This window comes from Pistacia vera, unplaced genomic scaffold, assembly GCF_008641045.1.
Source record: "Pistacia vera cultivar Batoury unplaced genomic scaffold, PisVer_v2 Contig160, whole genome shotgun sequence".
In the NCBI taxonomy this organism is placed as follows: Eukaryota; Viridiplantae; Streptophyta; class Magnoliopsida; order Sapindales; family Anacardiaceae; genus Pistacia; species Pistacia vera.
This window is the reverse complement of record NW_022195685.1, coordinates 158,135-184,058: the sequence shown is the minus strand read 5'-3', so window position 1 is coordinate 184,058 and position 25,924 is coordinate 158,135. Positions and strand designations below refer to the sequence as shown.

Here is a 25,924-nt window from a genome sequence, read left to right as displayed (position 1 = left end):
TCGCGGATTAAATTAAAACATAGATTAATTAGTACTTTCTTTTATGATCTATTGCAGAGTAGGGAGTGGAAATCGATCAAATTAAAAGTTCAGTCTATCTTCAGTAAGTGATGTACCCAAAATTATCTAGTCGTTTCCCCACTTTCAAGTTTCAAGAGTGAATATACATCACTGACCAACAAATAGTTTGTAAAATTATTTGAAAGGAAGTTTTTCCACAAGTTATCTGGTTTTATATATATCATATTGAAGGTTTATCACTGCTGCCTGTAGCACAAGATATTGTTTTGACTTTATTTGATTATAGACTTTTTTACTTAGAACCAAATACCCTTCAATAAAGCACCCTGAGTGACCGAATAGAGCGATAGGGACTCTTGGGTATATTACTCAAGAGGTCTTGAGTTCTATTCCTCTCAGTTGCTAATAGGGGTGACCATTAGAGGGTTTATCTGATCATTAACTTCAAGGTCTCGAGAAATTAGTCGATGTATGCGTAAATTGGCACGAACACCTTCAATCATAAAAAACAAAAAAACCAAAAAACAAAAAAACAAAAAAAAAACCTTCAACAGGATGTGTTCACTACTCGAAAAGGGACATTAGCAGTGACAATATAAATGTAGGATATGCATCATGCAATACATAGTGAAACTTCTCTTTTTAATCAAAATTAACATTTAGTCATTGCCGCATTGATAGTAAGAAGCATTTAAAAAAAGAGAGGGAGAGAAGTTAATAATGATGTATACATATAGGTGTTTGAAGAGTGGATCAACACCAATGAGATGTATATAAATTTTCCAACAACGTAAAATTCAATCATAGGATTAGGATTATCGATCCCAGACGTTGTTGAAATCAATTGATAGCTTTCAGTTTCACAAATGCAGAATCCATGTAGCTTCAAATGGATGCCATAAAAAAAACCAAACAAACCTTCAAATTCTAAAGCTTCTCTCTATTTTTTTCTGTGCCAAAACAAAAGATATAAATCTAAATACGTTTTGGTGTTTCAAAACTTGAATAAAAAATGGCAATATTTTATTAAGGTTTGCATGTGGCCCCCAAATTCATGCATTTAATCTTCGCATGTTGCGTATTTACTACATGCACGTTTGCATTTAGTGACTGCTGTTTAGCGCATTTCAAGCTCAAGACACACACACATACTTATTTCATGTTTGCTTAGGTAATTACCAACATTTATTGAGATCATGTGCAACGCTAGTTCAATTCTTTCAAAAATAAATCAATAAATAAGAACTTTGTTAAGAGTTTTTCTTTTACAACTGGAACAATGTCTGAATGGTGTTGGTAGCTAGAGACAGTACACCGAAATGCTGTTCAGTGATGTCATGCGTAATCTACTAGAGAACACAGGAGAAAAAAAAAAGTTTCTACAAAATTCTAGCTTTGTTTTATATAGAACCAGTGAGATAGGGCAATTTAAGAGTGAGACTAAACATGGTCAACGATAATATTAATTCAATAACGGACACAAGGATTTCATAATAATATTATGCCTACAGTAATTAAGGTTTTTTAACCAANGCAAAAAGATAAGGAGATGATAATCCCACCAGTATACCAAAAAAAATTAATCTATATTTAAAGCAAACTCATTGCATATATCATCATTATCAAGTATATCAACATATCACTTAAATATGGAAATTTCTCAGGTCATAGTCCACCAATATATCAATCATACAGTTCAATCTAGCCTCAATACATAAATCCTCTTAAAATTCTCCCCATTTTTCATTATAAGGATGATATTAAGCACCAATAATGCTACGAACACTGGGATTGTGCACCAAATTATGTGTCACATGACTTAGACTAGCCACGTATCACATTAACAAATATTTTTGTAAGTGAACGACCGTTCATCAGCTATGGACAGCCGTTCACTGTTATTGGATGGGAGTCCACCCCATCCATGGGAAATGGACGATGGACTCCCGGACAGGGGTCCATTTACTATGGACGGGTGTCCACCTATAATGGACGCCCGTCCATAGTTTAAATTTAAAAAATTTGAAAACAAAAATCATGGACTCCTGTCCATTTTCAATGGATGGGCGTCCATATTTAATGGACACTCGTCCAAACTTTAAATTAAAAAAAAAATTCTAAACAAAATTAATGAACGCCCGTTCATATGTTATAGACGGGCGTCCACATATAATGGACGCCCGCCCATACTTTAAATTTAAAAAAATTATAAACAAAATTCAGGAACGCCCATTCATAAGTTATGGACGGCCGTCCCTGAATAATGGACGGGCATCCACATATAATGGATGCTCATCCATAATTTAAATAAAAAATACAAATTATAAAACATAATTTATGGACGCTCGTCCATATGTTATGGATGGCCGTCTTTGAATAATGGACAGGCGTCCACATATGATGGACACCCTTCAATACTTTCAATTAAAACAAAAATTTTAAAACAATTTTTTCGGACACCCGTCCATATGTTATGGACAGGTGTCCTTATTAGGAAAAAAAAAGTATATCTTCTCTTTGAACACTTCTTCCTCATCCAACTCTTTAATGTCATCCATGCTTTCAGTATGGTTTTTTAGTAATCCAAACAGCCGAAAAAAGAGGGATGTGCTACCCAGATGAAGCCTTCCAAGCGGGTTGGGTTGGTCCAACCAAGAAAATCAGAGGAGAAGAAGACTGTTCAATTGAGTTTTCTAGTTTACAAACATTTTGTAATATAATAATGGACGCCTGTCAATTTAATATGGACGAGAGTCCATATTAAATGGATGGTCGTCCATATAATATGGACGACTGTCCATAAGCAAAAAAAAATGTTTTTTTTTTAATTTACCTTTTTTTTTTTCCTATTTGTAAAAAACATAAGCTTGTGCAATACGACTTGTCACGACCGAGGGCTATTCTCTATCTCACCACCTTCGGGCTCAAGGGCTTTCCTTGCGCGTCAGACATGTCCAAGGTATTGTCCGCTATGGGTCCTTCTAGCCACGCCTACTTCGGACCCTCACAGCTTTACTTCGCTTTGTGGTCTTTTTTCCACCTTGTGAACACCTTCCCCATGACTTGAACCTTGGACTTATACCTTGGCCAAGTAACATGAGTACCATTGGGCTAGGTATAGGTCCACGAAGCAAAGCAAAGCCGTGAGGGTCTGAAAGAGGCGTGGCTAGAAGGACCCAAAGCGAATAGTACCTTGGATGTGTCCGGCGTGCGGGGAAAGCCCTTGAGCCTAAAGGTGGCAAGATGGAGGATAGCCCCAGGTCATGACACGACTTCTCCAAAACAAGCACCAAAATTTTTACTCGAAACAAAAAAGAAAAAAACTTCATTTTATACCTATTACCTTTTGCTTCATTGTTCCCGTCTGTTCTTCGCGTCTGCGTTCTTCTCGTCTGTGGTTGTACCAGTTTCTTCCTCAACAGCCACAACCGATTTCTTCCTCAACAACCCGCTACCGTGACAAGAAATAAAGCCACCAATTTTTCATGAAACAATCATTTAGGGTGGAAAGGGAGATAGGGAGATCAAAATTTGTTCAGACTAGAAAGATTTGTTGAGGTAGTTAAGGAGTTTTTTTATTTAACTTATGCATTTATTTAGTTTTTCATTTTATTTTGGATTGAATATATGTTACAATAGAAAATAACTGATAGAGAATATTTGTTGGTGATTGTTGTGAATCAGATTTGTGAACGCGAACACTAGTATTGGTTTTGCATGAAATTACAGAATATGGAAGAGTCTAGTTTGCCTCATTTCAATGATGTTGAGATAAATTGTGCTCGAAACCTTAACTTTTTCGTTAACATGATTTTAAATTTATTGTATCGTATTGTTTCTTATGATGTGTTGTATTAGTACATTCTAATTTTGTCCATTATAAAATTATTAAATGATTAGGAAAATGAACATGATGGATTAGAAGATATGGGATGTGCGGAGGAAGAAGTGGAGCCTCATATTGGAATGATGTTTGATTTAGTTGATAGTCTGGTGAAGTATTACAAACAGTATAGTAACAAAATGGGTTTTGAAGCAATGATAAATATATCAAAGAAAGGCGATAATGGAGAGATGAGATATGTGACAGTGACATGTTCTTGTTCTGGGAAGGAGAGATGTAAATCCAGAAATACCTTGAAAAAGCAACATGTTGCCAAAACAGATTGCAAGAGTCAAATTAGTATAGCTTTGAATGGTCAATGCAAATGGGAAATTAAATCAGTTGTACTTGAACATAACCATGATCTTACAAGTCCGACAAAAAGAAGATATTTCAAGGTTAACGGAACGATACAACCTTATGTGAAAAAGAGAATTGAAGTTAATGATGTGGCTGGGATTAGACCGTGTAAAAATTTTCAGTCATATTCAGTTGAGGCAGAAGGTGTAGAGAATTTGACGTTTCTACAAAAAGATTGTAGGAACTATATTGAAAAAGTGAGAAGGCTACGACTTGGAGTTGGAGATGCTTCGATAGTACTTGAGTATTTTATGAAAATGCAAAAAGAGAATTCAAATTTCTGGTACATGATTGATGTAGATGAAGAGAGTCGATTACAGAATGTTCTATGGGTTGATGTTAGGTGTAGGGCTGCATATAAAGAATTCGGTGATGTTGTCACCTTTGACACAACGTATTTGACGAGCAAGTTTGATATGCCATGTGCTGCTTTTGTGGGGGTTGATCATCATAGACATTCAACATTGTTAAGTTATGAGTTAATTTCCCATGAGGACACTGAGACATTTGTATGGCTATTTCGTTTTTGGCTTGAATGCATAGATGTTGTTCCTAATGGAATTATCATTGATCAAGATAAGGCCATGCAAAATGCAATTGAGATTGTTTTCCCTGGTACAAGACATATGTGGTGTTTGAGGCATATAATGCAGAAACTGCCTGAAAAGTTAAGAGGGTATAAAGAATATGAAACTATAAAGTTTAAGTTGCAGAATATTGTGTACGATTCCTTTACGCGTGAAGAGTTTGAAGGACGGTGGAACCTATTTGTTAATGTGCACAACCTTCACGAGAATGAATGGTTATGTGGATTGTACAAAGAAAGAGTATGGTAGGTGCTTGCATTTCTTAAAGATACTTTCTGGGCAGGTATGTCTACCACCCAACATAGTAAAAGTATGTATACATTTTTTGATGGATATATAAATTCCAAAACTACTTTGAAACAATTTGTGGAACAATATGATAATGTATTGTGAGATAAAGTGAAAAAAAAAGGAGGCTGATTTTAGATCTTTCAAATCTTGGATACCATGCATAACTAATTACCCTATTGAGAAACAATTTCAAAGTGCATACACAACTGCAAAGTTTAAAGAGTTCCAAGAAGAGATTGCGGGGAAGATTTATTGTGAATTATCTTTTCTGAAAAAATGTGATTCATACAAGGAGTATTAAGTTTTAGAAGATGTTTGGTTAATTTGGAGATAGTAGTCACCGTGTTCCCTTTGCGGTATACTTTGAAGAAAGTTCGTTTGATATTCGTTGTACTTGTCATTTGTTTGAGTTCAGGGAGATTTTATGCAGACATGTCATTATGGTGTTAATTCATAAAAGGGTTTCACACGTTCCAGAAAAGTACATTTTATGGCGTTAGAGGAAAAATATAAACAGATGTCATACGAAAATTAAAGTGAATTATAATAGGTGGAGCACCAACATTGAAGGACAACGTTTTGATAAGTTGTCTAATATAATGCTGACAGTAGCCGATATAGCATCAAACAATGAGGAAGATTATAATATGTTGATGAAATTTATGATTGACATGAGAAAAAAGTTGGAGCAAAAGGAAAGTGAGGGAGGGCTTGGTAGAAAAGTTCACATCTCTTCTATAACCGGTTTGAGTAGTAAAGATGGGGACAGTCTTCCGAAAGAGGGGAATAGTCTAATTATTAGTCCACAGACAGTTCGTAGCAAAGGTCGTCCTCCATGTAGAAGAAAACAATCGAAGGTTGAAGAAATTGTACGTAAGGTTAAAAATAAAAAATTACGAAAATAAAGAATTGGTATGAGTTATACACCTATTCTTACATGATATTTCTTTTTTGAAACATTATTTACTTATTTGAAGTTTATAATAATATTGACTTGATTATTAATGTTTTATGCTACTTTTTAGGAAAATGATCATCAGTAAAACGAGAAAAAGAACAGTTTCTTTCATCTACTTCTGTGGCCAATGCCCTTCCACATGATTACATCAACATTGTTGAAAGTATAGCAGAAACTCAAGTGTTGTCGAATGATGTTGATACTACCCAGGTATGTGTTATGTATGTTGTATAATTGTAATTGGCTTAAGTTTTCTATAACATGTGCTAAATTGTAGTTGTTAAACATTGACAGTTGTCCACTGGTCTGGTTCAGAATCTCGCAGGACAAAGTCATTTCTGTACTGGACAGAAGTTTTTAAATGATGAACATGTTTTGTTGGGAGAGATTTGATATTGTTGACAGGTTGAAGCATATAGAATGGTATTTGGTAGAAATTATTCACGCTTTGGTTAATTTCTACTAAATGCAGTTGAGTTGTATGCTAATTCAGTTGTTTTGTTTTTAGTATTTTGGTCATTGGTTGTGTATGAGTAGGCTATCTGATGTAGGGTTGCGAATTCATGATAATGACCTTAATGTAACTTATTATGAATGTTTTCAGTATATATTATCGTCACATTATAGACTGTTTGTTAACCGGTTGTAGTTGAAATTTCGGATATGCATTTCATTTGAGATTTGAATTTTGATGTCTTTTGGTATGTCTAGTATTACATATACATATGCATTCAAAAGAGTAGTTGAGATATGTATAAACAAAAGGCAAATTTATTTATAAATAAAAGACAATCTTTATCAAGAACATCCGTTGAAATCAATCTTTAACAATTAACATTCATAGTGCGTTCCCCAAGAATGTTGAGAAAGAGGAGGCTGTTGAGAAATTCTTCATCATGGTGCAAGGGGTGGAGGTTGACTGGAGGAGGAGGAGGCTGTTGGGAAGTTCTTCATCATGCTGAAAATTTCTGTCATGTGTTCCCCAAGGATGTTAACGGTTTCTTCTCTTCTTGATGCGAACGAGTTGAAATCATTTTGCAATTGATCCTGTTGTTCCTGCATTTTCCTCTCAATACGTGAAAAACGCTACTCTTGAAACTTTTCCATCCACTCAAATCTGCTTACTATTTCGTCTAAAGTATGAGAAGACATATCTTCTACATTCTGAGATGATCCAGGTTCAATACTCGTTCTTCTTCTTCTGCGCACATAGACTTGTCCTTCATTTACCCGTTCTGGAACACTGACACCTTCCTGAACTGTTGCATCTCCCTCCATTTCATCCCTAATCATGGACCATTCTCCTGCCATATTCTTTTTAATCAAACTCATTTTACACAATGTCACATCCCCTAACAAATTATTTGCAAAAAACTTAATCTTATTTGCTTCATCATTAAGGGTGATCTGAATACCAAACTTCTCACATATTAACGTAACAAGCATCCCCCAATATATTTCTCCTTTTTCTACTTGAACCTCTCCTAACTTCTTAATCAATAACTTTGCTGAATTTACTTGCCTCCCTACTATTGCTGCTTTCATGAACATTAAATCCTTAACCGTGACATTTCCATTTGTCTCTTTCCTACCATTAAATGTGTAAGTCAGATATTTGTGAAATACTCTCATAGCAGGATTCTTTAACTTTGTAGGTTTACACCTATATGGATGGTAAATCCCTATCCTAGAAACATCCATCCCAGCTTGTTTGGAATCCCACGTTCTAGATATGTTATCCAAACCTTCAAAATCAAATCCTATCCAGGTTGCTAAATCTTGTGGTCTCACTACAAAATTCTAACTCTTTAATATAAAAAAACATTGTATACGCTGGAAACTCATCAGTATCTGTCTCCACAACTTCTAAACTACCAAAAAACTCATAAATCAAATGCTTATATCTATCATATCTAATACTCACCAACCGGTCCCATTTCAAATTATGAATCCAACTATTCATTTCATCACCTAAACCCAAACTTGTTATAAATCCTAAATCCAAACTTCTTCCAAGGCAAATATCTCTTTTCGACATCTTTTTATATTGATTTTTATGTCGCAAGTCTCGAAATTGGATTCCAGATGACGATGTGCCTTCATGAGGAATGGTTGTATTTTTTGCTTTCACCATTTTCTGATTTCTTCTAAAACCTGTATACATAAAAAATTCATCATCATAATCAGTCATAACTAAATTCATTATCATAATCAATCATAACTAAAGAAGTTTGAAAAATGCGATAGTGTCAATAAGAATGGTAGGTAAAGATTCCTTTATTTCTCATAGTGTCTGAATATTACTTTTATACATAGTTAAATATGCTTCTTTTGCTGCTCTTATTATTTTCAAAATGGTAGGTGTTGGCTAACATCTTTAGATGCAGGTATGTGTATTATTCCTTCATGTACTCGCAACAAGCCTTATGGATTATGGCAGCGGTTTCAAAATCCACAGTTCCTTCAAGGAGAGGAGGCAGCTACAGAAATCATACAAGCTGCACGGAAGGGGTTTAGCCAAGGAAATAGTGGAAATAATTTGTTTGATCAGTTCGCCTGCCTGATTGATCATTTTATCAAATTGTGCTTTCATTCAGGCCAGTCAAAAGCAAGGACAATTAATATCTCAACAGAATTCAGTACCTTAAAAAGGATAATGCCATTGGGAATAATTATGCCTACTCAACAATCCCTTACTGTTAGTCTACCAACAGATGATGTACATGGTTAATAAGATAAGCCATCATCATATACATGTTGAATTGCATATGAAAAATCAAGCTTACCCATCAACAAGAATGTTTCCTATTCTAATTCACTTCATGCTAAAAGATATAGGTACTAAAGATATAGCTACCTGGAATAGTACCGAAACCACGAAGACCAAACATTTACTCCTTTTCTTTTAACTCTTATATTTCTTTCTTTTGCTCATCTTGCATGGGGAAATGAGATAAGACTTGCTAATTTGTATTTGTTTTGATATCTCTTGGTCTCAGTTGCTTTAGTCATCTTTCCCCCCAACCCAATAGTGAATTCAAACTGTACTGTCTCTTTGCCGAACCAAACACCAAACAAGTTTCCATATTTCTCTGACTTTGTTTGCAGCTTCCATTTAATTTCAAATTCATTATTTACGAAATTTTCTATAATTATAAGCTATAAGCAACAGAAAGTTATTATGTCTGTGTTACGTTAGATCATCTCATAAAAAGTTACCCTATAACACCCTTCATTTATTGCTCTCATGCCAATATTAATGTTCCTGCTGCCCAAAAGGATTGCTCAATCAAACGATCTTTCTATGTTTCCTTCATATATGATGAGTTTCATGATGAAACGGACATGGACAGAGATCCTACCCGACAACATGATGGATATATAATGAATTATGAGACTCATAAATAAAAATTCTACCATATAAAAAAAAAAATTCGTTTTAAAGATACTGCATTGAGGTTACATGGCATACTTTTTCTTTCCATTAGGTTATAAAAATAATACATACGGTTTTGAGAATAGTTTGGGTTTCGTTCTGCTTTCTTTCTTTAGACGATGACAATTATTTTTAGCTGTTTATCTTGCATTGCGAAAAGGGTTATTCTTTTATATAGATTGAAAGTGATTAAGCTCATTAATGTAGGCTCTTACATCTACTTTGATTTCCTTGTTTTTAAGATAGTTCGTTTTTTCCTCATTATTTATGAGGCATTTCAGATTATTTTAAAATTTGTAATAGTTTTTTTTTTTACATTTAGATGAATAAAATTCATTACATTACCTCTCTATTTAGGTGCATAAATCTCTACCATATATAGCTAGGTATGTGTTATTTATGGAAGACTAAACAAAAACAATAACTATTTTCTAAATGTCGAAAGAAGCACTGTGAATGGGACTTAAAACAAGGTTTAGAGCAATGTAGAAATCAAATTATCAAAGGATAGTTAGAAGAAGTTTTTCTTGATACCCATCACTGCATTCCATAACCTCAACTCAACCGATTCTCCTACTAGCTTGACTTTTCATGTATAGAACCCATATGTGATGTATTCAATTAAGATCTTCTATTATACTCACTCGCAAAACTCGTTGGTTCAATCAGGATGAAAGCATCAAACACTTTATACATTATAAACTACTTCAGGTTTCAATTATTTGTTCAGTGCAATTCATTCAAAATTTTGCATCAAAAAATACACACTAAAAAATAGCAGATGGCTTCGACGACAATATTAACACATTCATCAATTGCTTTCCATAATGGAATTGTCATAACCAATACTTCATACCTTAGCCACTCAACCTCAATCATCAATCAAACCCAATAAAGCATGATGAACACAAACCAAATTAACTGAAACGCTTACTCGAAAAATGGCAGATGGCTTTGAAGACTTGGAGTGGTAGATGAGGAACCAAGACAAAGAGTGAACACTGTAAAACAAGCTCAATCATCAATCAAAACTAATAAAACGTGATTAACAAAAACCAAATAGACTAAAACACTTACAATAATAATGGTAGATGCGGAACTTGAAGAAAAATAGCAGCAGATGAGGAACTTCGACTAAGAAGAAGAGCGACATATGAGAACTTCAATGAAGAAGAAGAGCAGAGATGGGGAATGAAGACGAAGAAGAAGAGCGGCTTGCTGTTTTTTTAAATTAATTTGGGCCCCAAATTAATTTAAAAAAACAGGCCCAAATTAATTTGACCTAAATTCCATTTAAATTACTCATTAAACAATAGATGAGCGACCATCTAATAAGGACGTCCGTCCATTAATCAAGGTCGCCCATCCATAAAATATGGATGGGCGTTCATAAATTTTTTTATAATTTATTTTTTTAATTTATAATATGGAAGGGCATCCATAAATTATGTTTTATTATTTGTATTTTTTATTTAAATTATAGATGGACGTCCATTATATGTGGACGCCCGTCTATTATTAAGGGATGACCGTCCATAACATATGAACGGGCGTCCTTGAATTTTGTTTATAATTTTTTTTTTTAAATTTAAAGTATGGACAAAGGTCTATTATATGTGGACGCCTGTCCATTATTCAGGGACGACCGTCCATAACATATGAACGGGTGTCCATTAATTTTGTTTAGAATTTTTTTAATTTAAAGTTTGGACGGGCGTCCATTAAATATGGACGCCTGTTTATTAGTATAGATCCCCGTCCATCGAATATGGACGGGAGTCCATGATTTTTGTTTTCAAATTTTTTAAATTTAAACTATGGACAGATGTCCATTATAGGAGGACACCCGTCCATAGTAAATAGACTCCCGTCCATATTATATGGACGGGAGTCTATCGTTCATTTTGCATGGACGAGATGGACTCCTGTCCAATAACAGTGAATGGTCGTCCATAGTTGATGAATAGGCAAAATATTTGTTAATGTGATACGTAGTTGGTCTGAGTCACGTGATATGTAATTCGGTGTAAGAAGTCGGTGCACAGTTCCGATGTCCATAGCATTATTGAATTAAGCACACAAATAATCAAGGAGATAAAAAAGAGATGAAATGCCAAGAAGATTTCCACATAAATAATAGCCAAGAAAAGCGGAATCCATGAACATCAACACAAAAGTCATAATCACATCAGTATAAGAGAAATAACGTTCACAATATCCAAAACATCTCAAATATCAATAAGAAGATGTAATCCATATATATATCCTTGTCAAATTCTAATCAAGACGCATTTTGGGATACAAATCCCAAAGACAAAACCATGAAAGATTATGCCTTAAAAGTGGACAATATCTTGAAAGTAGGTCAGACCATTACAAATGGTATCAAAATCGATCCCAATCAAAAATTTGTGGATGATCCATCACTGAGGATATGCAGAACATTTTAATCCTAACCCTAGGATGGCCAGTGAGGATGTTGGGTCCAAAAAGGGTGTGAATGTAAGATCCAGTATTGCTAGGGAAAGAAAGATGAAGGCTAGTCAAATAGCTTGCAAGCTCCTAAGTTGTCAAGACGGGTTTTGGGCTGCAAGGCTAGAAGGTAAAACTTTGAAAGATTGTGTGTCCAAAGTTGAAAAATCTTGACAATGGGGCGAGTTGTTTCATTAACCGTCATTGGAAGTTTACAATCCTAACTATGCTCGAAACTATAACGATGATGATAATGTCGAGAATGAATGAAAGGTAAATCTAAGTTTTTTTCATATATATTTGTACAATTTTTCTTGTAAAATTCATTCAATATTCTATTGTTTTTCTTGTGTTAGATAGGATGCATGCATAAAGTGGGATAGAAAGTTTGCAAGGTCATTATAAGTTATTTTGGTGGGGAGGAAATGGGTACTAGATGTGGAGCTAGTGACAACTGTGGATCTTAAGTCTGATTATTGCTTTTCAGAGGTATTATATTTTTTTGTGTGTGCATGTATATAGATTTGCACATAATATGATTTGTACTTTTTGTTCATACATATACGGATTTCAGGCTTTTTCTTTTTCTTTCTTTTTGTTGAAGGATTACCATGATACGCCTTTTTTTATTTTTTATTTTTTTAATTTTTTTTTAAAGGAAGGGTTCTTGAACCAATGCATTTTCATGGTTTTTAACGCTAAAATCCGCCAATACCAATAGGCAATAACCATATAGCATTATAACAATCACAAGAATTAATAATTTTCAAAGCTCTGCTCTCTCGTACACTTTATGTCAATATGTATAGCAATTAGTAAATTTTTCCATTACATTTCAAATGTTCAGAGTCCATTCTTTCATATAGCAAAGATACTTTAGTAATTTAACATTTTAAAATCTATCATTTTTTGTCATTATAAGGTTTAGTTTGGGGGTAATACTTGTGAGGATCTAAATATGCACATAGCAAACTTTTTAGAGATTTGTGATACGTTCAAGCATAATAGAGTGATAGATGATGCCATCGGATTGAGGTTATTTCCATTTTCTTTGAGAGATAAAGCTAAGGGTTGGCTAATGTTGCTACTAGCAGGGACTATTACGACATGAGATGAGTTAGCGTAGAAATTCCTTGCCAAGTACTTTCCATTAGTGAAGTCGGCGAAGATGAGAAATGATATTACCTCCTTTGTGCAGAGCAATAATGAGTCATTATATGAAGCATGAGAGAAGTACAATGAATTGTTGAGGAAGTGTCCACACCATGGATTACCTATTTGGATGCAAGTGCAAACCTTTTACAATGATTTGCTTCCGAATGTTCAAGCTATGGTGAATGATGCATCGGAAGGAGCATTGAACAACAAAACACTAGAAGCTGCTTATAAATTGCTTGGAGTATTGGCGAGTAACAATTATCAAAGACCCAATGATTGAACAATGCCTAAGAGGAATATGGGTTGACATGAAGTTGATGCTTTTACTGCATTATCTGCTCAGATTTCAGCGCTTTAGAAGCAATTAAGAGTTATGAATGTTAATTCTATTCAATCACCTATTCTAACTTGTGAACTTTGTGCAAGAAATCATGCAAGTGTGGAGTACCAAGTTGGAGATCCATTCTCAACCTCAACAAGCAAGCAAGTGAATTACATGTTGAGTTCACAAAGGTCGCAAACAACCCCTATTCCAACACATACAATCTAGGTTGGAGGAACCATCCTAACTTCCTATGGAATAATCAAGGAGCATCGAGACCGGTAGCTAGCTTTCAACAACCAAAGAAGAAACCCAATTTGGTGGAAATGTTTGGAAAATTTGTGCATGAGACAACAAATTTCATGAATGAGTCAAGAACTAATTTTAGAAATCAAGAGGCATCCATTTAGAATTTGGAAACTCAAGTGGGGTAGTTATCTGAACAATTGTCAGAGAGATCTCAAGGTTCATTGCCAAGTAAAATTGTTGTCAATCTGAGAGAGCATGTAAAGGCAAGCATTTTAAGGAGTGGTACAGTGTTGAAGCAACCTCAACAGAAAGAAAAAGAGTTGGAAGAACATGAAGAGACGACAAATGAAGAGAAAGGAAGAACCGAAGAAAGAGAAGGAAAGCAGAGAAATTTATTTTTGCGGCATTGATACAATAATTCGATTTATATGAATTGAATTACTTTGAGTTTTTTTTTTTTTTCTTCATTATTGAGTGTTTATCTCTTTACTTAATGCATTTGAAAGCTTGATCACTTGACATTGCATTGTGGGTTTTCAATAGCTTTCCCACATAAGTGTTCAAATGGTTTTACAACCTACCACATTTGAGCAATGAATGTCTGCCGTACCTTCCATACAATTTTCGATTAGTCTTCTCAGACACATAAAAGGTGTGTTTGCATCATTTTCACCATCTTCAATCGTTAGTGACTTAGGATGCTCCTTTTGCTTCAACACCTTCTGATTGATAACCTTAGCAAGAATGTAATCATGGTTGTCCATATCCCCCTCCCAAATGACAATACTTCACCTTTCACATCTCTGAGCAGTTGGTTTTTGGATCAATGCCTCAACAAAGGAAGAACTCTACCATCATTTTAACTGAATTATTATTATTCAATTCAGTATTGAAATTAAATTTACATTGAGATTGATTTGTTCAACTTGGAATATCTTAGGGGCAAAATCGAGAAATTGGCATTGTTTGGACGCAAAAAGATGTAGGATTTGTAAAATCCCCCAACTTTTGGTCAATTTATTAATCATCATACTAGGGACACCAAAAATTTTACACCGAAAATGTTGTACCGGCCTACGTGTAACACGCATCTGATTTGTTTAACAATTTTTTTCTAGTGAACGGCCGTCCATCAATTTGGACGGCCGTTCACTCACATGGACGCCCATCCATATTATATGAGCGACGTCCTATACAAGGGACGGCGTCCCCATTTAAAGGACGCCCGTCCATAAATAAATATGAAAATAAAAAAAAAACTTTGGGGACAGCCGTCCATAAAATTTGGACGCCTCCCTTATGTTTGACGCGTCCATTAGGAATGGACGCCCGTCCATACTTAAAAAAAAAACATTTGACGGGCGTCCATTAGGAAGGGACGCCCGTTCATACTTTAAAAAAAATATATATATATATATTTCGTCTTCTTCCTCTTCATTCCCCAGCGCCTATATTCTCATGTACCCACCTAAATTGCATCAAAATTCATACCTTAGAATTCGTCTTCTTCCTCTTCATTTCCCAGCGCCTATGTTCTCATGTACCAACATAATTGCATCAAATTTCATACCTTAGAAAGCACCTTTCCAAGATACTCAGAACCTATCCTGTTACTAAGATGACTATATTCTGGGCTGTTTGCAAAGTACTCCCGCTCTCTACGTCAAGCAGTAATCATATCAACACTTTTGTTGATATCAGCTTGAGAGCAATTAACTACGCCAATCCAAAGATACGGTAGCTTATATGACTTCCTTCAAGGATCTGAAATCCCAACATATAAGACAATCTAAATTTGCAGAAGTGTTGATATGATTTCAAAAGACAAGAAACGAAAACTAGTACCACAGTGGGATGTGTTCTTTTCACCTTAGTTTTACAATAAAATTTCTTGTACAACAAATTTCTTGTACAACAAATTTTCAGATGAAGAACTAACGGAGAACCTAGACTAGGGAATGAAGAGGAAGAGACGATTTTTTTTTTTTAAAGTATGGACGCCCGTCAAAACGTTTTTTTTTTTTTAAAGTATGGACGGGCGTCCTTTAAATGGGGACGCCCGTCCCTTATATATGGACGTCCGCCTATAATATGGACAACGTCCATGTGAGTGAACGACTGTCTAAATTTAATGGACGCCGTTCACTAGAAAAAAAATTATTAAACAAAACAGATGCGTGTTACACATAAGCCGGTACACATTTTCGGTGTAAAATTTTCGGTGTCCTTGTTAAGATCCCATAAACATATGAATTTGTGTGTCTGTAGCCTGTACAAAACCCCAGTCTCTTTTTAAAGTCTTAAATACCAAGCAAAGGCAAATCCCCTGCACCTGTAGCCTTCTTGAGTAGTAGGGTTTGGTCTTTTTCAAGTTGAGCTGCAAAAGGTAAAACAAATGGCGCAATCCCTAGAATTATTGTTGATTCAGTTTCTAATGCCAGACAACGACGCTCGACGGCAAGCGGAGGAGCAGATAAAGAGGCTAGCTAAGGATCCTCAGGTGGTTCCTGCTTTAATTCAACATCTCCGCACCGCCAAGACTCCCAACGTCCGCCAGCTGGCTGCTGTCCTCCTACGCAAGAAGATCACTGGACACTGGGCCAAGCTTTCTCCTCAGCTCAAGCACCTCGTCAAGCAATCTCTCATTGAGAGCATCACCATTGAGCACAGGTTCAATTCATACCCCATTTTATTCAAAATCAAACATATTTGTTCACTGAATTATGATTTTTTTTTTTTTACTTTTTATCTCTGCAGTCCACCTGTGAGGCGTGCTAGTGCAAATGTTGTGAGTATAATTGCCAAATATGCGGTGCCAGTAGGTGAGTGGCCTGAGTTGTTGCCCTTCTTATTCCACTGTAGTCAGAGTGTACAGGAAGACCATAGAGAAGTAAGGACATCACACTGTAACCTTTCTGAATACTTGTTACTTGACATGATCAAACAGTTTCCCACATGATTATAGTTATATTTTTTTTGATCTTTTAATAGGATGCATAATCTTGACCATGAACTTTATGAATTTTGTATAAGATTAAATCATGGTTTTTTATATTTTGCATCATGTTGGCGTTTGGTATCCATATTTGATATTTTGATGTAATTTATTCACAATTCTTATTTTCAGGAACACATTTTGAAGTATAAATATGAAATTAAAGAAAACTGTTCTTACATATTTGCTGTTCGAAGCTACATAGGTTAAGTGTCATCGGGGCAATAAATTTTAATAGCAGCTTGCAAAGAAGTATCTATTTAAAAGAAATTTATTTATTTATTTTAGAAAAAAGGTTTTCACTAAAGGTTGTATTTCTGGAAAATATTTGCGTGCGATGGAGTTTGTTGAGTAATCAATTATGTTGTGATTTATTAATTATATATTTGGGGTTAAATTGAAAGCAAACTTTATTTTCTTTTTAGTTTGAGTGATGGAATGAACATTCTTCAAATGAATTCCTTGGGAACTCTACGATAAATGGAATATATAATTGTGATCTATCAAATATTGTAAAGCCCAAATATCTATTAGCTGTCAGAATTGGACCACAATGTGCTTTCACTCTATGTGGGCAACATAATATCAGATTGGGAAGGAAGATTAGAATTTGTGATTGATAGGAAAGCAAGGATATGGGCTTGTTTTAGTAGGGAACAAAACATTTCTATTTCAGTTTAGTCATCTGCTATGAGTTCGAATCTAAAATAAATTCTAGAGAACTTTGCTACCCATAAATTTTCATGCCATTAATAAGGAGAAAATAGATTTGGGTTTCAAGAAAATGCCATTTGGGAGGTTTATTGAGGCTCCAATTGGTAGAAAAAGACCCGCAACCCTTGGGGTTGTCTTGCACTTAGAAGAAGTAGAAAATATATATAGATTCTTTACCTCTGTAGTAAATAAGAGTGAAAAACAATTCTTTCTTTGTTTCTACAATTTACAATAGAAAAAAAACCTTCTCCTGAGATTTCCTTTTCCTCATATCTTCCCAAGAGGATGATATATAATAAAATTTGTTTGTTTTTATCTTGTATGCTAGAATCATCACTACTACTGGTAAATTCTTAATTGGATTATCCAAATATTCTTTTTTCTTTTTCCTGTCATGAATTATTCATATATTATTTGAAGACTCACACATGTGATTTTTTTGCCTTTCCTTGTATTAGGTGGCATTGATCCTTTTTAGCTCTTTAACTGAAACAATTGGAAGTGCATTTCAACCACATTTTGCTGATTTGCAAGCTCTATTACTCAAGTGCCTACAGGATGAGACAAGCAACCGTGTTAGAATTGCTGCTCTGAAGTAATACTGAAGTCTTAAATCATAATTTTGTGAAATTTTAGGTGCTTTTATTGTTAAATAAATTATTATATGGTTGCTTACAACATTCATTTTCCCAATTTACCAGGGCAGTGGGATCATTTCTAGAATTCACAAATGATGGGGCTGATGTGGTGAGTTTTACTGTCTCTGTTAGTAAATGATCTATGTTTCAGAAACTAATTTTATGATCTTGTTTTCTTAGTATGCACTTATTGATTTCCTGACTTCATAAGATCTGCTCCATTTTGGTGTTAGTTGTTTGCAAATATATTGACACTACTTTGCATATTGTTTGTTAAGTGATTGTAATATACATTTCTGCCAACATGCACTAGACCTTTATTTCTTGTCATTGTTTTCAGTTCTGCAATAAAAGATTGATGCACCGCTTGATGGGTACAGAAAGTTATACAAAATTTACTGAGATGAAATTTATTTATGTGGCGTTGAGCAATTCTTTAAAATATGAAGTGCCAAGTACTCATGTTTAAAATTGAAGTTTCATACACATAGACATCCCCATGTAAATGGAATTTACTGAGATGAAATTTATTTTTGTGGCATTGAGCAATTCTTTAAATGTAAAGAACTCTTATGAGTTTTTGTTATTTATAAGTTGGTTTTATAAAGTTGAGGTTGTAATTTTTTTTTTCTTTTAATTTTTAACTTTAACTGGAATTATTTTTTCTTAACTTTTCAGGTGAGGTTTCGGGAGTTCATTCCTAGTATTTTAAATGTGTCAAGACAATGTCTGGCCTCTGGTGAAGAAGATGTTGCAGTAATTGCTTTTGAAATTTTTGACGAGCTGATTGAATCTCCTGCACCTCTTCTTGGGGATTCTGTCAAATCCATTGTGCAATTCTCTCTTGAAGTTAGTTCAAGCCAAAATCTGGAATCCAACACACGTCATCAGGTTCAGAGTGACCACGATATTTATTTTATTGGGTTTTTCTTATTCTGGATGGCCTACTTGGTTGGGTTGGAGCTGTACTGGAAGTTTCATGTCTGTGTTTAGAATTCTAGTTGGCTTACTTACTTTGCTTTGTGTAATTTATCAGGCTATTCAGATAATTTCCTGGTTGGCTAAGTACAAATCCAACTCTTTAAAAAAGCATAAGCTGGTTGTCCCTATTCTGCAAGTCATGTGCCCATTGTTTGCTGAATCAAACGATGCAGATGAAGATGATGACCTTGCTCCAGATCGAGCTGCTGCAGAAGTTATTGACACTATGGCATTGAGCCTCTCAAAGCATGTGTTCCCCCCTGTTTTTGAATTTGCTTCTTTAAGCAGTCAAAATGCAAATCCAAAGTATCGAGAAGCTTCTGTTACAGCTTTAGGTGTCATTTCAGAGGGTTGTGTGGAGTGGATGAAAGATAAGATGGAACCTATTCTTCAAATTGTCTTGGGGGCTCTGAGGGATCCAGAGCAGATGGTTAGAGGAGCTGCCTCATTTGCATTGGGCCAATTTGCTGAGCATTTGCAGCCTGAAATCATATCTCACTATGAAAGTGTTCTTCCCTGCATTTTGAATGCCCTAGAGGATACATCTGACGAAGTAAAGGTGCATATCAGAAGAAGAATTGTTATAGATTATATTTCTTTGTATGGGATATTGAATAATTTTTTTTCCACAGGAAAAGTCATACTATGCTTTGGCAGCATTTTGTGAGAACATGGGTGAAGAGATTCTTCCTTTTCTTGATCCTTTGATGGGGAAGCTACTGGCAGCCCTCCAAAATAGTCCCCGCAATTTGCAGGAGACTTGCATGGTATAAAGATGAATCATATGACTCCCTAGGATTGTGCACAATTAGTTTGAATATGATGGATTTTTTCCACATTTGTTAATTTTTCTATTTAATTTTGTTTTTTATGTATGTTATTGCAGTCTGCAATTGGTTCAGTGGCAGCTGCTGCAGAGCATGCTTTCATTCCATATGCTGAAAGGGTTCTCGAGTTACTGAAAACTTTCATGGTGCTTACCAATGATGAGGACCTGCGTTCACGAGCAAGGGCTACAGAGCTCCTTGGTATAGTTGCAATGTCTGTTGGAAGAGCAAGAATGGAACCGATTTTGCCACCTTACATTGAAGCTGCAATCTCTGTAATTTGCGTTGACAATAGTATTTGACTAGGAATTATCATATCTGACATAGTAAATGATTTACATTCTTTATTCTCAGGGTTTTGGACTGGGATTCAGTGAACTTCGGGAGTATACTCATGGATTTTTTAGCAATGTAGCAGAAATACTGGATGATGGGTTTAAGCAGGTGTACATGGTGTTGCTTTAAATTGAACTTGTGTGGTTATTCCATAACACTTATGTTCATGTTAAAATTTCTTTTGGATAACAGTATCTTCCTCATGTTGTTCCCCTGGCATTTTCTTCCTGTAATCTTGATGATGGTTCTGCCGTGGACATCGATGACTCTGATGATGAAAATATTAATGGATTTGGTGGAGTTTCATCTGATGATGAAGCTCATTATGAGCCAAGAGTTCGGAATATCAGTATTAGAACGGGAGTGTTGGATGAGAAGGCAGCTGCAACTCAAGCACTTGGTTTATTTGCACTGCATACAAAGAATTCTTATGCACCGTATCCTTTTTTGGTCATGTTTATTTGTTTCCCCTTTTTCCCTGTTTAACATTGCCAAATTTTAGATATGCATTAGAAATCAGATCATTTTTCTTGAGATCTTTAATTGTTTCAAGCTATTTGGAGGAGTCATTAAAGATTTTGGTGAGACATTCAGGCTATTTTCACGAAGATGTTAGGCTTCAGGCTGTCATTTCCTTGAAGCGTGAGTATCAACTATTTCTCCCCATATTCTCGGTCTGAGGATCAAATCTTTTTATTTATTTTATTATGAATTCTTCCTGGTGTTGTCTAAGAAAGCATAAGCATTGAACAAATTTGAGGCAGATTTTTACTTGGTCAGATAATATAAACTTCACATGCAAAACAATGCTTGTCCAAAACATATAATACATGATAACTGTAGTCTTTTTTGAAATTATTGACAGTAAATATACAACCTTGTAATTTGGGATATTTATATTCTGTGTTGCCCCAATTTTCTGTTTTAGTTTTGCAGACTAAATTCTCTCTTGGCTCCTCTTTCCTTAATTCCAAACATTGAATGTTTTTAAGTACCCTAACCCTGGAACAAAAGGAAAAAACAGAAAATAAGAAACTAAGAGATATGAAGCATTAATCAGTGATGTGGCATGACATTTTGGAAATATAATGTTGTACAGCAGTTCTTAAAATTTTGGAATTGTAGAATATATCTTTCTATTTATAAAAAATATATAATTTGAGCTTTTTTGTAGTTTAACTGTATGTGTGTGTGTTTAAGGTAATTCTCTAGCAATGACATCCTTATATTAATTTTATAAGGACTATATTTGAATGTCATTGGATTCATCTATAGAATGTCATTTCAGGCTAATGATGATGAATTCAATGGTATTCAAGCATGGTCCCTTTAAAATTAATATAAGGACATCCTTGTATATATATATATATATATATATATATATAGGTTAATGATTGTGTTTTTTATTGTTGATTATTAGAAAAAATGGAATGAAAAATTTCCTGAGATTTAAAATCAAATAAAATTAAAAGAAAATAAGATTTTGATTTGTTACGATTATTGAATTTGAAATAGGTTGATGGATGATATAGGAGAAAGAGCTTTGACTGCAATTGATGAGAAAGAATAGTTGAGAAAGAATGAGAAAATAGAGCTTAATATAGAGAGAAATAGGGCCTAAGAATTTAAATTAGATAGAAGTTTGACAGAGAAGTAATAGAGAACAGAGAGTAGAGAGAAAAAATAGAAACAAGAGGAGAGATAAAAATAGACATAAGGTTTCTTAATTTCGTATATGTCTAGGCCTTTTCATCGGAGACTTTGGTAAGGGAAGTTTCAGATTATTGCTTTATCTTGTTAAATTCTAATTTCATTAAATGGTGGCTTATTCTGTTTAAAATTTAAAATATGTTGCTTGGGCATCATAATTGTAGTAGAAGTTTTGGCAAATGGTGGAAGTAGAGGAGTGTCACTGCAAGGACATAGTTTCACGAAAAATTAGAATATGTTAGATACAGATATGAGAAAAATTGTGGAGTTCTTTGGGGATATAAGTAAAGGAAAGAAAGAAATTGACGATTGAATATTGAGTCTATGCTTATGATTATGTTCTAATGTCCTAAGTCTATGTGCCTTACTAGGTTTTTTTTTTTCCCTCTCGCATGTGTTACTGTACTCCTTTGTTCTATGATGATATAATTGAAAAATTGTCCAACAGGCTAATCACTGACAGGTTGTCTTTCTTCAGTTCACACGTGATATTAGAAATTTGGAAAATTTAAGACACATCAATGTTAAAGATTTGCTATTATTATGTCCGTTTGCATAGTGGACATATTGTATGTGTTAAATTTACTATTACAACTCATGTTGATTGATTTGTTATTGCAGATATCTTGACAGCAGCACATGCTATCTTCCAGAGTCATAATGTGAGTGTGGTGTAGCATTTTTTGTTCTTTGTTTAATAGTTTGTTTTGGTATGTCTCTCTCTTTTATAATGTTTTCTGTTCCCATGGGTAGTGTGGGATTGTTGTCAATTCTAGGTAGAGTACAAGTACTCTTTTGGATAGCCACCTTAGGTTTGAAGCTAATTTCAGTATTGTAAGTTGTAAAGTGTATAACATGATGCAATCTTTTTTCTGTTGCACAGGAAGGACCAGTGAAGGCAAGAGCAGTTCTTGGTAAGAATTCTACCTCTGAAGTGGCATGAATTAGTTCTTTGGATTTATCAAATAGCTTTGTTTTGTAGTGGTAATGAGTTCTATATGATCACAGATACTGTGATGAATATATTTATCAAGACTATGACCGAAGATGACGACAAAGAAGTTGTTGCTCAAGCCTGTATGAGCATTGTAGAAATCATCAAGGATTATGGTTACATTGCTATTGAGCCTTGTAAGTTTGAATTAAGTTGGTTTCATTTTCTCTATTGGTGAAAAATTCTCTGGCTGCCAGATTAAATATCTTTATGGGCAACTGAATTATTATGTGACTTGATCACAGATATGTCTTTGTTGGTTGATGCAACTTTGCGGCTTCTGCGGGAGGAATCTGCTTGTCAGCAATCGGATAATGATAGTGATATTGATGAGGATGATACTGAACATGATGAAGTGCTTATGGATGCAGTGTCTGACCTTCTTCCTGCATTTGCAAAGTCAATGGGTCCTCACTTTGCACCCATCTTTGCAAAGCTATTTGACCCTTTAATGAAATTCGCGGTTTGTTGAGGATTGATAATTATGTCATGTGTTTCTCCCATGCATAGTTTGATTTCCTTATTGCAGCTCACTATTTGATTATATGCAAGTGCAGAAATCTTCGCGTCCTCCACAAGATCAGACCATGGTGGTTGCTTGCCTTGCTGAAGTTGCTCAGGACATGGGTGCTCCAATTGCAGGCTATGTTGATGTACTTTTTTCTGAAACTCTGATATACATATTCAACTGTGTGTCTTGAGTGATTTCTGGAACAATGCAAGCTAATTCCTGAAGGTTTATGTAATATCTCAGAGAGTGATGCCTTTGGTACTCAAAGAACTAGCGTCATCAGAAGCAACTAACAGGAGGAATGCAGCATTTTGTGTTGGGGAGTTGTGCAAAAATGGGGGCGAGTTAAGTTTGAAGTATCCTTGTATAAATAATCATCATAAGATCCAGTAATGAAGTGTTAGTAACTATTGAATTTAACCTGTAATCGACTCATCTGTTGTCGAACTACAACATGTTTTCCTTTGATGTATACTAGATACTATGGTGACATTTTGCGGGGACTTTACCCATTATTTGGGGATTGTGAGCCAGATGATGCTGTTAGGGATAATGCAGCTGGTGCTGTGGCAAGGATGATAATGGTGCATCCTCAGTCCGTCCCACTGAATCAGGTTAATTTTGGTTGATTGGCTTTTATATTTTAATTTACTTTTTCTTGTGTATTTTCATGACTACAAAGTAAGCTAATTATATCTCCTGTGGTTATGCTCTTCACTATGCTATGTTCCTAGGTCCTTCCTGTTTTCCTGAAGGTTCTTCCTCTAAAGGAAGACCATGAGGAATCAATGGCTGTTTATAGTTGTGTTTCCACTCTGGTTTTGTCATCAAATCCCCAGGTTTTTGTATTTGTGATATTATATAGCTTATATGCACACAGCACTGAAGTTACGTGCTTTATAAATCTTATTTCCATCAGTAATCAGTAATCAGTGATGTCATTTGTTTTTGATGTAAAACAGATCCTTTCACTTGTTCCGGAGTTGGTTAATATTTTTGCCCAAGTAGTGGTTTCCTCAGACGAAACTTGTGAAGTAAAGGCTGTAGTCGGAAGGGCTTTTTCTCATCTGATTTCTGTGTATGGCCAACAAATTCAACCATTGCTGAGTAACCTCTCACCTGCACATGCTAATGCCCTAGCTGCATTTGCCCCCAAAAGCTGACGTGTTATTGAATGAACTTGTCTTCCCCAATTTTCTGCGGTGTGTGTGTGTGTCAAAGGAACGGGTGAAATCATACAGCAGATGGATATCCTACCTACCAGGTTTGCATGGCCTTTTGTGTTGAAGAGTTCAAATATAAGATTTGACGTCTGAAATATTTTTGTGCACTCTCAATCTTACAGGTTTTTCGGCCCATCACCAGCTTTCTTGTGTGGATTATAGGTTTCAATTTGTTCTCATCATTTATTTGTTTATTTACTTCTTTTTGGTTGGTTGAGATTCAGCGTTGCTTCTGTTTTTTATAGTAATAGATAGATAAAAGGTTATTTGGGTGATATATAAATATAGTTTGCAAACAAACCAAATTAAATGATGTGCATAAAATTTATATTTTGTTCAATCTCAACTCAACTTTAAACCGAATAAAATTATTTTGTTCGACCTTGGCTAGCAAAGTTGCATCAGTTTCTTTTTAAGAATTTATAATGAGGATATAAAACTTAGATTTGTTTGGTTCAGTTTATAAAAAAATTAGTTTATAAGTAGTTAGGTAATTCAATTTTATAAACATTTGAAATTTAAACTGTTACGTGAATCCTAAAATACTGATTGAATATTTGATAAAACATTTTGTCATTAAAATGATTAAAAGAGATATTACATTATTTTGTCAAATAATAAATTATATTAACTCAATTTTTTACTATGATACTATGAAAATATATTTCAATAATATCATAATTTAATTTAATTTTAGAATTAAATAAAGATAAATATTTTATTAAGAAATTATATGAATAACTTTTAGATTCTTTATACAAAATAATCGAACAAATATAATGAATTAAGTAAAAATAATATGGTAATATACTTTATAAACAAAGTATTTACAAATTAAAAAAAAAAAAAGTACGTTTTTTCAACTTATTTTTGTGTGGCTCATAAATCTAAAAAAATTATAAACAAACAAATTAATTTAATTTTAGAGTTTATAAGTGATTTGATGAACTTATAAGCTTAAATAATCATCTCCTAAACTGGGCTTTGATAATCAGGTTTAGGTATTAAGAGTGTTTAAAACGGCTAAACCTAGGCTTTGATAACCAGGTCTAGGTATTAAGTGTGTTTAAAACGGGTTAATTGGATTGAATCGGTTCATTTTTTCAAATCGAATCGGAAAATCGGTTCAAGCAAAAATCTTAATCGAAATTGAATCGGTTGATTGCTTGAACTGGTTTTAAATTGAACCGTAAAGGCAGTTAACCGGTTTTGAAAGAGCTTTTAAATAAAAAAAATTAAACTTAATAAGGCCAAAGCA

The 25,924-nt window shown here is 34.5% G+C and overlaps 1 protein-coding gene and 1 non-coding gene across 2 annotated transcripts; one reads left to right on the top strand and one right to left on the bottom strand.

Annotated features, from left to right (window-relative positions):
• Positions 1–13,173: 13,173 nt before the first annotated feature.
• On the bottom strand, positions 13,174–13,280 carry LOC116125216. The gene has a single exon (XR_004127303.1). It is a non-coding gene; the product is annotated as a small nucleolar RNA R71 (small nucleolar RNA).
• Positions 13,281–16,026: 2,746 nt separating this feature from the next.
• Positions 16,027–24,867, top strand: LOC116125165 (importin-4). Its single transcript, XM_031410894.1, has 21 exons — positions 16,027–16,407; positions 16,495–16,627; positions 17,905–18,041; positions 18,148–18,193; positions 18,763–18,975; positions 19,121–19,624; positions 19,698–19,832; positions 19,952–20,167; positions 20,247–20,336; positions 20,421–20,665; positions 20,782–20,870; positions 22,560–22,600; positions 22,822–22,852; positions 22,947–23,069; positions 23,178–23,395; positions 23,490–23,585; positions 23,687–23,799; positions 23,922–24,057; positions 24,178–24,282; positions 24,406–24,707; positions 24,789–24,867. The coding sequence occupies exons 1-20, from the start codon at positions 16,133–16,135 to the stop codon at positions 24,604–24,606; spliced, it is 3,147 nt and encodes a 1,048-aa protein (XP_031266754.1). The 5' UTR covers positions 16,027–16,132; the 3' UTR covers positions 24,607–24,707; positions 24,789–24,867.
• The last annotated feature ends 1,057 nt before the right edge of the window (positions 24,868–25,924 follow it).